This window comes from Phalacrocorax carbo, chromosome 14 (genome assembly GCF_963921805.1).
Source record: "Phalacrocorax carbo chromosome 14, bPhaCar2.1, whole genome shotgun sequence".
Classification (NCBI taxonomy): Eukaryota; Metazoa; Chordata; class Aves; order Suliformes; family Phalacrocoracidae; genus Phalacrocorax; species Phalacrocorax carbo.
In genome coordinates, this window is record NC_087526.1 from 3,827,672 (window position 1) to 3,844,923 (window position 17,252).

At 47.5% G+C, this 17,252-nt stretch overlaps 1 protein-coding gene across 3 annotated transcripts in view; it reads right to left on the reverse strand.

Annotated features, from left to right (window-relative positions):
• Positions 1-12,945: 12,945 nt before the first annotated feature.
• Positions 12,946-17,252, reverse strand: part of PMEPA1 (prostate transmembrane protein, androgen induced 1) — a 48,427-nt gene continuing 44,120 nt past the window's right edge. For 2 of the 3 annotated variants that reach the window (XM_064465292.1, XM_064465294.1), the window contains 2 exons: positions 14,628-14,681; positions 12,946-14,527 (listed from right to left, as the gene is read on the reverse strand). In XM_064465292.1, the coding sequence (XP_064321362.1) occupies positions 13,979-14,527; positions 14,628-14,681 (603 nt within the window). In that variant the 3' untranslated portion in view covers positions 12,946-13,978. The remainder of the gene's footprint in view (positions 14,528-14,627; positions 14,682-17,252) is intronic. The other variant, XM_064465293.1, reaches the window with a different exon arrangement.

A 17,252-nucleotide genomic window follows, 5' to 3' on the forward strand; every position in this document is an offset into this window, starting at 1 on the left:
TGTCACATGAGAAATTAAGCCTAGCTCATGTAAATGGCTGACTGATGCACGTGCAAACCCTGCTTTCCAAATTGCATTGGCCAGGGGCCTTTCTGGTGGGGTCTTCTTTGCCACAAGCCCCTTTGGAAGGGCTAAACCATCCACTCAGCTTCCCGGGAGCTGCTGCTCCCCCTCCTGCAGGGACATGTCAAAGCCAATTTCCTCCTTCTGACTTGGCTCCCTCCCCAGCTGGGATTTTCTGCCTCCCCCTCAGCATCTACAGGCTGCAAAATGAAGCATAGTTGTTGCATTTTGACCATTTCCTACACTTCCAAGAGGACACCCCTCTCTTCTGGCAGGAGAACTTCATGCACTGCTGGGCTAAGGCACCCAAAACAGCAAAGGGAAGCGAGGGTTGCCCAGGCAGGACACTGACCCTGCAGCTCTCCTTTAATACACTGATTTATGCACCAGCTATCTGCAGGACTTGCTTTTACCCTCCTAATGCAACTGAAATCTGTTGTCACCTCCAAGACCTGGTTTGCAACAGGTCAAAATTTCACCTGCCTTACATTAGAAGCAATGAATCACAGCTTTTCAGTTTTATAACTTATTTTACACTTATTTCTATATTCAGCTCCCACTCACTCAGACTGTTGGTTCTCTGTTAGGTTTCTGGGGTTTTGAGGTCATTCGTTTGGCATGGTAGAGACAAGGTCTTTGGAGCCAAGTACCTTCACTGTGGAGGAGTCATCGATCAGCTGCTAAAAGGCTCTTGGATGTTGCTCGAAACTGTTTTACATATTGGGACAAATGGTGGAATTACCAATCTCAGAGGTGTGAAGACATCAAATACACCTTTCCAGCCAAGGGAGAAAGCCATCAATAACATTCCCCCTATGGGTACACTTATTTGGGACTATAAGCAAACTTATTAGACATGGAAGCCTGTTTATAGTGATTTTTCAGCACTTAATTCAGCTGAAGAAACAAAAATTAGAAAAAGTAATCCCCTCCAGACAGCCATGCAATTGCTAGGTGATAACTGCCAGAGGACAAGCAAATGCGTCAGTTGAGTGATTATGTGGATACCTGCTGAAAGAGGGGGATTTTCAATTATGCATGGCTGATTTTCTACATGTACATCTCCCATTTTATGGGGAAAATCAATTAGCAAGTGTCATTTGTTTCCAAACGCATTGGCTGGAGAGAAACATTAGTTCAGAAACATTAATTTCTGGACAAATGTTTACAATTAAAATGCTATTTTGATTCCACTCAAGTCCTGCGCTGCCACCCTGTATCTCAGCCAGAGCTGGAGAAGAAACTAGAGATCCAGGAAAGGCAGATCAGGCGTTGCAGCGGTGGGACGCGCTGCCAGTCGGTTTGCCGTGAGGACGTTGAGATGCATCGAAGGACAGGGCTGGGGGACGGGGCTGTTTCTGCAGAGGAACCTTATTCCACAAGCCATGAACGAGTGCTGGGTTAACAGGAACCCAGAAGCAGAGAGGAGGACAGCACACGCAGGAAGCATGTGGGGATGGAGGACAGCATGGTGCAGCCCCTGAGGGTTTGGGATTTTTTTTCTGTGTGGGACTGAATGCAGAATTTCTTTAAAAGCAACATGTACCTGTGCTGGATGATATTTGGGCAAATGGCACAAGTCCTAAAGTCAGTCCAGAAGCTGAAGACCAAGACAGAAAGGAAGTGACAAGCATAGCCTTCAGGGGGTGTCGGGAACACCCACGCAGAAACAGCAACCTGTGGCCGCGCTTTTACCCACACATGGCGCTGAAAGCCAGAGCAGGAAAGCAAAACCCATGCCTTTTCCCATAAACCAAAACTTTCTCTTAAAGACAAAGCCCATTTTCCAAACTCACATTTGGTTCCAGCAATTACTCACAACTGGTTACATCTGCTCATGACTCAGTCTGAGAAGACCTCGATTCAGGGCAGAAACCTCACCGAGGAGTCGGGCATCTTCTGACAAATCGGAAGAGCTGAGTAAACTTGAACAAATTTTTTTGAAGTTAATCTACTTCCTTAAAGCTTTGCTTCATACTGTGCTTTTCTACGCTCGATTATATTCCTTGATACTGTCCCTTTGTTCTCCAACACAGCTACTCAAACACCAGGCACCTGAAAACGGAAGAGTTTCCTTTGAAGCTTCGCCAGGCTACAGGCAACGGTGACCACATCCTTGCGTGCACAGAAGAGCAAGTGTGCTGAATGTGCCTCGCCTTCCTTGAGATCTGTTGCACGTAAAACACCTGCCTGCATCACCTTCCGTAGGGGTTTTCTGCAATAAAAGCCGCTCTTCTGCCACAGGTTACTCATCGGATCTAGGTTCTCAGCAACAGGGTGCAAGTGCATCCAGGCACTATATAAATTTGCCAAAATATGTTTATATAAATACTTTATTTGGGCATTTACAGTAAAATCTGGCCTGGAGAGGGTAAAGAGATGTCCAGTTTCATGCCACTCTTACAATGTTACTGTAAATCTAGTCATATTTAGTATTCTTTCCTTCAAGTGCAGGAATTATACACCCAGCTGACTTTGCACTGGCGCAGGAGGAAAGGAAGCTTTCCAGACCTCCTGTTTGCAAAGCAGTAAAACATAACAGGGCTCAGAGATCAGAGGGAAAATAAACAGATCCTCTTTCTCACCCTCCCCCACTCACCTTTTTTCTGCCCCCTCCTCAGCTTATATTTAGCTCCAGCTCCTCCATGCCCACGGGAAGGCTGCCCTGGGAGCGGGGAGGCAGGGCACCAGGGCCGGGCTCCTCGGGAACATCAAGCTTTCCTCCTCAGAACAGAAGACCTACAGACCTGCTCAGCAGAGCAGAGGGAAACGGCAGCTCTCACAAGAGAAAAGGAGAGCAGTGGGGCCCATCAGGGTTGTGCATCATTTGGTTTTTAACCTGATTCTGCACATCTGAACCTTGCAGAGTCTCAGTTTGAGATTCAAGGAAAACACATCTGTCTGTGTGCACTGTGATGGACAAGTGCATTAATAAGTTGTCTGGAGTGAACACGTGCTCACAGCTCATCATCTTCCCCAAGAAAGCCATCGGTGTGCACTCACACCAAGTTCAAACCCAATCGAGCTCCCTCCTCACACTCACACCAGCTCTGCTGGCTACCCCAGACCTACACAGACTCCTCAGAACATCACAAAGCACCCAGACGGGTCTGGTCTTGCATTACTGCACGCTTGCAAGACTACTTTAGAGCTGCTGAAGTGTTTTGGATGCTTAATTCTTACCAGTCTTAATGCACCCAAGTACTAACACAATGTAAACACCCCTTGCAAAAAGGTAGCTGACTGCACTTGGTACTGGAGATACTAACGCAGCACTACAACATCAGAGCGGGAGCTGCGGCCACAGCCCATCCGCTGTGGTTAACACAAAGAGGGCACAGCATGGCAAGCTGAGACTACCCAAGCATTACACTACAGTGACTGCCTGGGACTTACAGCCGCTGCCACATCCTGCTGACGGGCGGCTCAGCAGAGCCGCTGTGGTCCCCAGGACAGTGCAGCCATTCCCACCCCTGGGTCAGGTATATCCATCTTAAAGGTCTTTTGAAGCAGCCCAGCTTCTGCAGTACTGGGAAACAAGAGGTGACACCTGTGCCAAGCTTCCAATGCAGCAAAATCCCTCTTTTTCTCTCTGCTTATGCCTTGACAATAGCAAGGCCACAGCAGAAAGGAGAAGGCAGGAGCCTGGTGCAAAGCCACCTGCCTCGGTGCAGCTTGTTGCTTGGTGAGCAATGTGGCAGAGGTACTTTTTACTTCAGACTCCGGTCTTTTTTTTAAACCAGGCTGCTTATTAGCAATGGACATCAACACCAGAGCAATAGCTTTGTACTTCAGAGTTACTCTCTTAATCAAATGCAACTTCACAGAGCCACGCTGATCTAATTGTTCAATGTCCAGGTTCCCTGCCTTTGCAAGAGATAAATACTCTGAGGAGCTCCATTTTGTCTGGCATCCAAAACTCACCACTGGCTGCTGTGATTGTGATTTATTGCTGCTGCTAGCAATCAATCTCAAGGCAACTGCATGCATTTGAACTGAGAGTCAGGACTGCATGAGGGGGGAGCACGAACACCCACCAAGAGCTGACAACTAATGAGTCTTGACCAGCAGTCAACGCTCTCCCATTCTGCATTGCAAAACCCACACCAAGTACACTGCATAGTGTGCTTCATGTCACCTCTCCTCTGCCTACTCCAGAGCCATCAGTCTGGTCAGCCAGAGCTCTAAATTTCATTTACACACCTTTTAATCTTACCTAACAGAAGAGTCCCCATACAAGAGCCAGGGAGGAAGGTGGGGAGCTGTGCAGCCACCAACCCGACCTGCTTAGCAACCCCACCCAGCAGAGGAGGGATGCTCTCCAGCAGGCAGGAAGCCCTGCTCATACCCAAAGCAGTGGGTCACGACCCCCAGGGCTGTAGTGATCAATGCATTTACAGTCACAGAGGAAGAAAAAGCACACCTACAGCTCCTGCAGTATGTGGCTCCAGGACACCCTGAAGCCCAGTTTTGGATACCCTAAAAAAATGCCATAAATCTCACCTCAAAAAGAATAGGCACTGAAGTGGCTGCTGTTTCAAAGGATTTGTCTTTCCTTTGCATCACCCAGGCAGCTTCAGAAACCTGGGGCACCACTGAACCAAAACCCAGTCCCAACTCACACAGCTGCAAGGAAAGGGTGGTCAGGAAACACCCTCTTCAAAAAAACCTCCTTTACCCCCTACCTCAGCAGAAGAGCAGAGAAATCCCCCAGCCAGCCATTACCCTGCCTGGAGCTGCTTAAATTTGCCTCCTGGGCCATGGCAGGATAGTTCCCACCTGGGTCAAAGCCCCCAGCTGGGCCAGCTGCCCTGTCTGCCCCCACCTGCCCACTCACAGAGCAAAACCCATGAGTGTTCCTGTACTGGGTTCAAAGGAGAGGGGTGAGCTGTCTGCAGGGCTCCTGAGGAGGGGGAAGAAGTTTTGACCCCATCAGACCTTAAGTGCAGTGAATCTTGAGCTGTGCTTTTCCAGCCTGATTATGTCTGGGAACACAAGGCAGGCATTATTTCCTCTTTTCTCCTATCCAGTCTCCTGCTTTTGCTGGTAACTGTTGCACAGCCCTGTTTTATGTCAAAGCAGTGGGAATTTCTAGACTCTTTTTTTAAAGAAAAAAAAAAAAAAGACAGCAGCAAGTGTTTGGAGCAAATTCCCCTTACAGTCAGGATAGTCAGCAGCAAGGATTCCTGTGAGAGCATGTTGCTTTCTTAACAAATCTCAGTGTTGTAACCCATCACCGCGACACTCGCCATGAGGGAGAATTTGTTTCCAGCCACCTTACTCAGGCTTTTCTGTCCCTGGTCGAGGCTGCCCCTCCCTCAACGGTGAGGCAGGTCTCAGCCTGCGCAGGGGATTTGGGGCCAACAGCATGGAATAAAAGACCTCCAATAAATTAACCGGAGGGAAAAGCAGCCTGAGCAGGTTAAAAAGCAAGAGGCTGACTCCAGGTTTCACACCTTCCTCACCTCACAGCACCCCAAGCCATCTCCTCCGTCTTTACTGGGAGGGAATCACTGGGGGGCACCATCCCTGAGCACCAGGAACTGGAGCTGAGCAAGCCCAGGGCCAGGGCGGGGAAGTTTGCTCTGTGCCCTCCAGATGCAAACCAGATTAAATGCAGGTGCAGGCAGCGGCACGGCGCGAGCTGCCGCCAAAGCCGCACGAGAAATGAATCATCTGCCGGGGAGAGCAGGAGCGGGGATTAACGCAGCTCCTGAGAAGGGCGACGGCAGAGAGGAGGTGCCGGCAGACAGAGGGGAAGAGTTTGGGCTAGGACAAGCAGATAAAATACGGAGACAAAAAGAGGGGGAAAAAAAATAAAAAGCTGCTGTGAAGCTCAGATACTTTGAAGGTGGAATTTGCACCTTCCAGCGAGCACAGCCAGGGAGGGCCAGAAGCGCTGCAAAAAGGGGTTTGATGCTGGAAGCGCAGGGGAAAGCTGAATCTGATTTCTTAAGTCCTGTTCAATTTGCAGCACAGGAATCTGTTTAAAAATCAAAGGCTTTGCCATTTGTGCTTTCCAAAAGTCAGAAAATTGTTTCTTCCACTGAGTTGCAAGAAATAAAAAAGGGTTAAAAATAATCTTTTGCCGATCAGCTGTGATGCAGTGTCCCCACATCACCTCATTAGCCACGGAAAGGTAGCTTAGTAACAATATTTCTCTGCCCATTCCCACGCACTGTGCTGGTTGAACTTGGCTCTTTTTTTTAATTTAAAAAAATTCCCCTTTGAAAAATGTGGTTTCAGCTGAGTTCCCATTTTCTGTGGGAAGATGTTTGTTTCAGCCATGAATCTGAAAATGAAAAATGTCATTTCGAAATAGTGATTCAAACCAAACTCTGCCCTCTTCCCCGCCTCGCCGCGCCTGGAGCAAGGTGGATGTTTCCCACTTGGATATTTGTGATCCTGAGGTTGGGGCAGGGGCATTGTCCCCCTCTCAGAAATGTGGTATTTCAGTGTTTCTTTGCACGTGGGATGGGAAAGAGGATTTGGAGCCTCTCGAGCCAACGCCGGGGCCATTGGCATCCCGCCACCGTCACCGAGCTCCTCATCCCACCCGGGCCATGATGCCCTCGCAGCCCACAGCGTCGCGTTCGTCAATCAAAGCGCTGTGTTGGTAAAGCAAATCAACTCATCCCTGCCGTGGGTTTTCACCTTGTTTCTTCCTGCTGGCCCCAATCGCACAAGACTCCCGTGCGCAGCGTTATACACTGAGTAAGCCATTTGAATTTTTATCTGTGTTATTCACAGTGCATAAAATGAGACATCTGTGTCTTTTCAGGATGGGGGCCTCGGTTTCTGCGAGCCGTGTCAGCTCCTGCGGAGCTCCCACCGTATCGAGGGTTAATCCCAGCCGTGCTCGCACGCGTGTGGCAGCTGAGGCGGGCGCAGGGCTAATGAAGACTGCAACGAAGAGAAAATGCACGTCTTCATTACCTGCTCAGACACATGCAACAGGGGAAGTCGCTTGTTTTGGTCCATCCACTCAGGCTGAAATGCAGATTTTGCTTCCTAAAAGCTATCCCATAGCACAGCCCCCCACCCGCCCCGGCAGCGGCCATCGGCCTCCTCGCAAGCCTGCTTGAGCTGCCAAGGTAACCTCCCAAAGGAAAACAAGAACTCCAGCCCTGGAGAGCCCGGCTTTGGGACAATCAAGAGTAACTTGATTGCAAATAGATTAAAAATTTTAGCTCCAAATAATCACATGAAAGTTAGCCAGTTGCTAAAATGGACCAAGCAGGGTTCTGCTCATTTAAACAATGATTTAGAGGAAAAAAGGCTTCCTGGCTAATAGCTGGTGGTTTGTAAATGGACTGGAAGGCACTGAATGCTGGCAGCATGGAGCATTACTGCATGCAGCATACCTTCCAGTACCCCCGACACATCATCTCAAGTGCTCCGTGATGCCTCGAGAAGCCCACTCGCACCTCCAAATCATCGCTCACCGATTCAGCCCAGAGCCCAGACTGCCAAAGCCAGAGTCCTACAGTCTAAAATGGCAATGAGATCAATTTAACTCATAGCGCTGCTCACGAACCTCGCCTGCGTGGCAATGCACCCTTCCTCCAAGCGGTACCCCAGCTTTTCGGGAACCTCTGGCTCCCTCGGGGCACAGCGACGGCGCCAGGCTTGAAACCCCACTGCCCGTCAGGGCCCTGAGAGCACACGGGGATAGACCCCTGCCAAACAACCCCCAGCTGTGTTACAGCTGCTCACGCTGGGGTATGTTGAGTCATTTGGGTCTAAAGGTAGAAGGGCCCCGAACTGGGCTCGGTTGGGTATTTGGCCCATCAGAGCTCATGGTCAGTTACTGGCGAGTGTTCCCTGAAGCCTGGAGAGCCCCTCCAACGAGCCAGGCAATGGCCTGGTGTTAAAAGCAGCCAGTTCTCACCATGGGGAAAAATTAAAGCGTTCCAACCCAGGGCAGCTGCTTTCCAGTGCTGTAGCACCCTGGGTTGTCTTTCCAGCAGCAATGCACAGAGGACACCAGGAATCCCACAAAATAAACCACAACTGGGAGGCGAGTGGCACAGCTCCAGGATCAGAGCTGGGGGGTTTGATTTGGGCTTCTCTTTCCTGAGCTGCAATTAAGCTGCTCTCAGTCATCACTAGTAATATTTTCCCAACCAGCCATCAGCTCAGGGCTGTGTTGCAAGGGACCAGCCTTGCAGAGCATCCAGGCGTCCCGCTGAAGTCCACAGGAGGTCCTCATGCTCACGGCTCCCCCAGATTGAAGCCAAGTGTCCACCACTTGCCCATCCAAATCAGCTGGAGGAGCTGCTTGTAGACGCCGGGGCCACTTTCAAAAATGCTGCCTCCTTAAACGGAGGTTTGCGATCAGCCAGAGAGAAGGGCTGGGGAGACCGAGGGCTTAGGCAGAGCTGACAGCCTTCGGGCAAAGCCCAGGGATTAATTACTACACACTCCTTAGTCCAAGGAGGGAACCCAAGGTCTGGGTGAATCTACAGGATACTCTTCAGAAACACAGAAAGAAAACCCCCTGCAAACAGTTAAGTTTTCAATCATTTTAATGTGATCACTGCAGTTTGACCACAGTCTCAGAAAGGAAGAAGTCACACAAATTATCTGTGCTTAGGATTTGAGTCAATCTACACAGTTCTTGTTGATTGACGGTTAGTCAAGTTAAGACCTTCTGACCATCAGTGATGTTCTTGGCTGAAAGGCAGGATCGCAAGTGTTGGACATATTGGTGCAAACCAGGAATGCTTCTTCTGGGATTAAAGCTGCGACACCTGATCTACTCAAAAGAAAACAGAATTGTACACGCACACAGGCACACACGGACCGAGCATGCAAATACACCGGGAACCAGCTACAGCTTCATGGGGAAAAACACGTCGTGGCAATACAGAAGTTGGCCTGTTATTCAGAAGGCTACTTAACAAAGAAGGGGGAAAACCACACAAATATCAAAAACTGAGAATATTAATTTTCCAATATTCGAAAAGGAAAACAGGAAGAGCTTTTGAAATTACATTGTGTTGGTAAACTCTGATTTTTGGGTAACAAAGCAAAAGGTGAAGGCAAATTTTCCAAAGTATTGTAAAATTTATTGTATAAGTATTGCAGCTTTTAGAATGACATATAATTGCCACTATCGGTTACTGTTACACAATAAGCGTTTACAACAGATTTTTGTAAATTGGCATCAGAGTACATATTCATACTAAAACAGCAAAATATAGATAAGTACTGCATTGCATGTGCTGTCAATAGTTTACATAAGTTTAAACTTGAACAGAACTCAGGATACAGGACTGCCTATAACAAACTCCAAAGCCAAAGCAATGCAACTGGAAGTTTAAGAAAATATTAATACAATGAAATGTGTCTATAAGGCAGGCAAATTAGGACTTTAATGTTGTCCTTCATGAGCTTCTATAGTACAGCAAAAATTTGAAGCGCGGTTTCTGGAAAACTTGTTTTTTGTAGCTTTGTGTTGTACATAGAAAATCTCTGAGCGATACAGAGACAGAAGAGATTAAAAATTCATTCTGTTCTCACCTAGCATTGTTAATGCTACACATCTGGATTCAGTCTTTTCCCGATCCTTAGTAAAAATGTTGGGCTTTTATTTCTTTATTTTTTAATATAGCAGTTAGTGCAATTTTATAGTTCAATACACATACAAAAGGGTGATTCTCCAGAAAGCAATTGGATTTCCTTATACCCCCACTTAAGATAGAATGAATTTCGTCACACTTATGGAAACAACACACTAGATTAGTAAAGCTGAATCTTCAAACCGGTGAAATCGCGGGTTGTGAAGGGAACACAAGTTTTACCAGTGTCAGCCCCAGATGAAACCCATCCTTCCTCACCATCCTGATCGACACAGCCACGTTCCCATTCCAGGCCATTATGATTTAGGGGCACTTTAAGGATGCTGTTTTGCCGTACTGTAAGCTAAGAAACTCTGTCAGATTAAAAACCCCTTTTAAAGCTAATGTGACTCTTAAAACTTCGAGCAAGAAGGCAGGCTAGGACAAGAGGTTGCTAAGCATTAGCAATGCCTTGTTTCTTCTGTATCTGTTTAAAAATAAATCATTCTTAAGGGGCCTGAATCTCTCTGCTGGCAGCTGCAAGATGCTGGAGACTCCTACGGAGCAGGACCGCAGTCCAGCTTCTAGTACAGTTCTCTCCTGAGCTGTGTGAAGGCCAGGAGGGAACAAGTAGAGACATCAGCAAGGGTGTGCAAAGCAAATTCTCTGCCTTGGTGGCAATATGGGACATGGGAATTGGGAAGAAATGGACCCCGAGGCAAAAAGTAACATTAAATAGTAATAATAATAATAATAATAACAATAACAACAACAACAACAATAATAAAAAAGAACAGACAATTATTTCTAAACACCCATTCAGAACTTGGAGTTGATCTGGGCCCCAGATCCGGTATCTGCACTTGAAATACACAGTTCTCGGACTGCAAAGCAGAGGGATGGACAGAAGAAAGACAAAAGGTGACAACTTGGCTCCGTCGAGGTGGACTCGAGTCGCACCCACTGCCCTGGACCCGGGGCTCCCCCTCACCGGGGCTGCAGCTGCTCCCCAGGGCCCTGCACCAGCAGCGGGAAAGGTGGCAGCTTGGTTTTTGTTTGTGCACGGCACGGACAGAACGGCATCATTTGCAACAGGAATCTGGTGTTGAGGAGCCACCCTGTTTCAGACTCGTTAAATTCCCCAAACTAGAGAAAGAGGTAAATGAAACTGGACCCAGGAACTCAACAAAGTGATCACTCAACTGCAGATGCTTGGGGTGATGCTTGAGAAATAAAAGCTCACACTAGAGTGGATTGGGGAGAGAGAAAAAAAAATAGGGGGAAAAAAAGGGGGAACCGGTTGAAATTTTGAGGACTTCAAAGCATGACAGCTGGGTTTAATTGCACTCCATATTTAGACCCTCTCCCACTACCCCTCCGCACCTTTCCGGACCCTACCCACCTCCCTGACCTCTCGATGGGGTTTGGTGGCCAGGAGACGCCACACGACAAGACAATTCCGTTACTTAACAACCTCCAGTCCCCACGACACCTCCTTATTCACTGCTCAGCTTTAAACGTGTGATGCATATTCCACCCAAAACCTGCTGAGGTAACCAGGTTTTTTTTGTAGCAAACAAACTAGTTCGATCACAGACCAACCTTCCCTCCCTCCCCCCCCCCAAAAAAAAAAAACCAACCCCAACCCAACAACACTATTCACGCATTTTGGCTCAAGAGGGCAGTAGATATTATATTTCGGTTTCTCTTTTGGTTGGTATCTCATTTACAATATCCACCACAGTTTCCTACTTCCCCGGGTAGGACAATGTGCATAAACGTGTTCAAGTTCCCTTACACGCAGTCGGAGAAGAGCAGCGGCGGAGGGCGCAGCCTGCGCGGCCAGGCACATGGAGCTGCTCCGGGGAGCAGGCAGCGCCGCCGGGGAAGAGGGGACTGGAAAATTGAATGCAAGGTCCGAAGGAGCAAGAGACCAGACGCTGGTTACTTGTGACGCTAAGGATGATTTTGTTTTCCCCTCTCTAAAATAGGGAGGGTTACTGTTTCTTTAATAAGGCACTAAATAGACATGTTACATAAAGGAAAGATACATTTTAAAAACTCTTATAAATTCATCAGTTTTGTACCTTTCATGACAAACTAGTTTTATTCCTTATTCCTTTGCATGACTTTTTTTTTTTTTGTGGCTTTTTTCTTTTTTTTTTTTTTAAGGTCATCAAAATTTAGGTTACATGACTGTAAAGCTATGAAGATTTCAAGAGCTGTGGAAAAGCAGTTTGAAATATTGAGAAGGTACAGGACTATTTCTAGGCAAAAATAAGAAAAGCAAAAAATAATGATCAAACTTCAAGTTCAGCTATTCATCGTCTTCTTTAAAATATATATAAATATTGTTCAAATGGTCAGAACTTCAAAACCGTTCTCATGGGTTTTTTTTTTTTTCAAGTAATAGAAAAGTTGCTTAAAAACAATAGTTATTGCCTTTATATCTTTCATTTATGTCACTCTACTAGATAGCATCCTGCAGAAAATGAAATCACACCTCCTTGCAAAATCTTTGCTCTCTGTGGTTCCCCTACCGACCCTCCTCGCGCTCGGAGAGGTGCTCTCCCGGCCGGGGAGACGGCACCGGGAACGGGTATTTTCCCCTTTTGCTTTCTCGCGCGCGCGCTCTCGGGTTTCTCACTCGCTCGCTCCATCACATACAAATTCACCGCGAGGGTAAAACACCTACCAGACACCTACGGAATATAAAAATGTAAACAATAGCATAGTAAGACAAAATGCTTCCAAAACCAAGATAAATTAAAGACGCACAACACCCGGCGGGCGGGAGGGCAGGTGGGACCGTGCTGCTGTGGACGGGGATATCTTCAGAAGAGGTAAAGGGGGTTTGCTTCTAAAGCATTAAGCGTATTTCTTTAGCCTTTAATTAATACATCACAGGAGCAGATTCATTTCCATCTACTGTATCTGACGCCTCTTTAGCTAGGATAATAAAGTAAAAAAATAGCGATGACCAGAGGCAGCCCGGGGGACGGCGGAGCTGCGAGACACGGCTGCGAATGTTTCTCCCAGATAGAGGTTTGGGAGGTTAATACAAAATGAAAATGGCTTTCGCCACCACCACGCTTTTCAGCTCGTACTTTCAATGAGAGATTTAAACCCCAGCTGAAAGGCAGCCGGTGGGGACGTTACCATTTCGCTCACATTAATTTCCATAATCACCGCTTTAGCTGCAAATAGGGCCCTTCAGTTGAACATTGGAAGAAATAAACCAAAAAACACTTTGTTCCTTCAGACACAGAAGTTTATTCTCACCCCCACCTCCCCCCTCCAAAAAGTTAGAGGTTGTGTCCCCCCCCCCCAAAAAAAAAAAATTAAAAAATCAAGTAATTTTTGCCTGCTTCAGTCATTACTGACTCTCAGAAGCAGGGAGATTTTATTTTACCTTTTTACTCCAATAATCCTACCGGATGACATACAGACACACCCCGACTCCTCTTGCTTTGTAGGGAATGTATAACGCCGTGACTGTCGGCGGCCACGCGCAGGGACTCTGGAAATTAAGGATTTGCATAAGATGCAGTCTCGCTCACCGCTCCCGGGGCTGGCATCTCCACTTCAGCGATTCTCCACCCCCTTCCAGCTACTTTGTTCTTCACTTTGACATATATCCCTTAACAGGTTCATGGTAGACATGATAGAGGCTTTGACCAACACAAGCACTGACATATTTATATTAAAAAATAGTGCAAAATTTCAACATTTATATAAATAACTCTAAACCCCTGCTTTTGATTTTTTTTTTGTTTTTTGTTTTTTTACAATGTAATACACGCTTTTTGAGTTGGCACTCAAAAAATTGCCATTTTTCTTCTAGTTCAGAAAACAACTTTTTTTTTTTTTTTGAATAGGCCTCTTCTAATACAAAAATACTCCTGCTCCTTACACATACACTTTCTCTTATTTTTAATATATATTTATATATTTATATTGCAGATCTTTAAACAAAATGTTTTTTGTGCAAATATTTTGTCTTTAAAGATAAGTGAAATAATCAAACAAAAAAAAAGCATTCACACACAGCTCAACTAGAAACAAACAAAAAAAAAAGACTACAGTTGATTTTTTTTTTTCCTTTTTAAACGTCTAGACACAGCTCAATAAAGAAATGTTTTTGCAAGCTTGGTAGGCTTGTGCATTCAGACCAGACATAACAAGTAAATATTTATACATGGAGAGATGGGGAAGGGCTTTTTTTCTTTGCTCATCTTCCTCAACTCTCTCTCTCTCTCTCCTTTTTCTTTTAATGAGAAGTGCAGAGTGTTTCATTTACTTTTCTTGCCTTTTTTTTTTCCTTTTTTTTTCTTTTCTTTTTTTTTTTTTTTTTAAAAGGGGTGCCCTTTTTGTTTCTCTTTCTCTTTGTTCCACGCGGTTGTGCTCTCAAGGCCATTGATTTGTGAATGATGGAGTCTGCTGCCCTCCAAGATGGAGGGCATCCCGTTGTTGTTCTGCTGGTGCTGGTAAAACGTCGACCCGGGGTAGTGCCCTATCACCTCGCTGTACGTCGGCGGCGGTCCCTCCATCCTACCATTGCTCCCATAGCAGGTCGCGCTGATGCCAGAGTTACTGCTGGGGGGGCACGGCCCCCCGTACACGGAGTTATCTATCAAGTCACTGTCGAAGATGGTTCTGTTGGGGGGGGCCCGGACCGACTCTCTGTTGAGCTCCATTTGCTGCTCAGGGTCTCGCAGCTGCAGCGTGCAGGGTCCCTGGTACGGGGGGGGCTCCTCGCCGTCCGACAGCGAGATGGTGGGCGGCAGGTCGATCTCGTGCTGCATGTAGGGGTAGGTTGGCTGGAATCTGTTAAAGCGGTCCCTCTGCAGAAAGGATGGCACTGCCAGGCGGTCGCTGGGTCTCGGGGTGTAGATTTGCTGCTGAAAGGGAGAAAAAGAGAGGAAGAGGGCGAGAAGCATGAGATGCTGCAGCCCGGGACAGCGGGAAAGGCAGCGGCGCCCGCACCCGCATCGCCCTCACCTCTGTTATTCCATTCCCCGACACGGTGCTTTCCGAAGGCCACAGGCTTCCCTCCTGCATTGGAAAGGAGAAGAGAGTGCAGAGTGAGTCGGACTGCCAGCAGTGGTCAAACTCCTCCTGCAAACAGCTCCTGCCGGGTTTCAGCCTGCACCACAGCCCAGGTGAGACGCTGCTGCTGCCATCAACGCGTTCCAGCCCCGGCTGCAGCAACACAGAGCACGCACCCTCTTCTAAGCAGGCAACCAGCTCTAGTAGGGGTTTTACCATATATGCTGGGTATTTTGTGGGTATATGCTAAGGGTGTTAGCGTGTTACCACTGAAAACAACACTTCTGATTAAAATTTCCCTCCGTTTTCACCTCCATTTATATTGAATAGATCACTTGCAGAATGAATGATGAGAAGGACATCAGCAAACAATGCTCTCCCATTTGCAGACTTCCCCCCTCCCGCCCACACCCACCCAGTGTGTTTCTCTCCCTGGTTCAAGCATGCCAGAGGAGTATTTTTCAATTTGTGATCCATGAGCCGTGGGTGATTCACAAGACATCAGAAAATGCTCCATGCAACAATGACAACATTTAAAAAAAAAAAGAGAAACCTCACACCCACATTCTGATGCACTCAATCAAGGAAATCATGGGAAAATAAAGATAATAAGTGAATAACCAAATGTTAAGCCTAATTTTGGTTTGGCTAAAAAAAAAGAAGTAGAGATCTGTAGCAACAGGATGGTTCTAGAGTATTTTTTTCCCCAAAAGGATAAGCAGTTCTTGGCTTAAACAGACTGAGGAACTGTGGTCTAGAGGCGTCCTTACGCTGTGAGCTTCACCCTGATCCTGCAGTCAGAACCCAGGCACCAACAACCCCAGGCACACAAGCCAATTTCCCCCAAACCGTGAGATTAGTTTACAATCCATGATCAAAACAAACAAACAAACAGAGGTTCCTCCCATTTGCTGATGATACTCTGAGCGTACACAGTTCACCCTCGACACTTTTGCCTTAAGAACTAAAATATTTAAATATTGCTAATATTCACATACAGCAACATGCCTCTGGCAGGCAGGGCTGGAGGAAAACAAGCCAGAAGGCTCATAATTATAAGCTGGAACAGCTGGCACTTCTCAGTTCCTTGCAGATGAATCCCTAGTTCTGGCACTAACAAGTCAGGCACAGGCAGAAGTATTTACCACCAGTGGAAAAAAGCAATGCCAAGGGTGTTTCTTTTCCCCCTTTCTCCCCTTAAGTGTCCCATCCAGAGGCCGTTCTTGGGCCCAGCCTACGCAGCAGGGCTCTCCCGATGAGCAAACCACAAGCTTTCCTGCTATGAAAATACCTGTTTCTACAAGAACCGCGGGGGCGGTCCGGGCAGCCCGGTGCCCCGGTGAAAGCCTCTCCAAAGCTGCAGTGGTACCGCTGCACCATGGACACCTTCGCTGATAAAGTCAGAAGGGGTTTTGTCCATCTGATGCTCCCTAGTCCTCACCCAGCTGTGAAGCACATCTGGCCTCAGACCACGCTGCAAGGGAAAAGGTTACCGCACGCCTTTGCACCAGTGCCGCGTTAAAATCTCCAAAGAAGCTGCCCATTATATCCCCCCACCTCCTCCTCTCTTCTTCTATTTTATTTTCCCCAACTTTGGAATATATTTTCTCTTGTGGCATCGCACGTGGTATCAGATATGGAGAGAATCCCATCAGGTTCCTGTTTTTGAAGCTCAGCTCTGCACATAAACCTCAAGGCAGTCCTGTTGCCAGTGCAAGGAAAACAGTGATTTATATGGAAATGAGATGGCCCAGATTCTTCCCAATTCTCGGTGCTTTTTTAGGGAGCATCTCCTTGGAGCAGAGGTTAAGTGCGGAAATACAGGTACCCTCCCTGGCTGCAGCTAATGCACGCGCTGGGTGAGCTGCGTGCTGCATAGCCCTTCCCGAGCAATGCAAGGCCGTGTTTTATACAGACCTTGAGACTTCAATATGCAACTGTTTACACAGGCATCAGCTGTTTAGTCTGGTCCATTTTACATGTATTTCTTGCCTGCAGAGATAGTCTGCAGTCAGCTTCCCCCAGCAGCCAAAAGACCCAAAGGAACTGCATCTGTCACAGACCAAATCCTCGCCTCTGACCCCCGCTGCTCAGCTACGGCGCTGACGCCAAGGCACACGGAGAGGGTTTCCAGTGCTGCCAGCCCTTCACCTCATCCTGAAGGACACCAAAGCCACGGGCAGGAGTGGGAAGCACTCCGAAAGTTGTGTTTACTTTGCCATGCCCCCGTGGCAGACTTCCTGAGCAGCAAGTACCCCGCTGCCTTCTGCTAGATGTTTTATATTTAACTTGGCAGTGGGCAGTGCCATGGCAATATCCCATCTGCTTCCCCCTTTCCCGGGAGCGATGTCAGTCGGCTCCCACGAGGGCGGCTGCAGCCCGGTGCTTCCCGGCGTGCGGAGCATCGCCGCACTCAGCATCCCCACGCTCAGCTGGGGCTTCCCGCTGCGGCAGGCGATGGGGAGGGCATATACACACCCCTACCTGAGCTGCTCCACCCAAAACATACCCTACCCCTAAGTATCCACTCACCCAAAGCCTGCACCCAGTATCCCAGGTGTTCATAAGAAAAGCTCT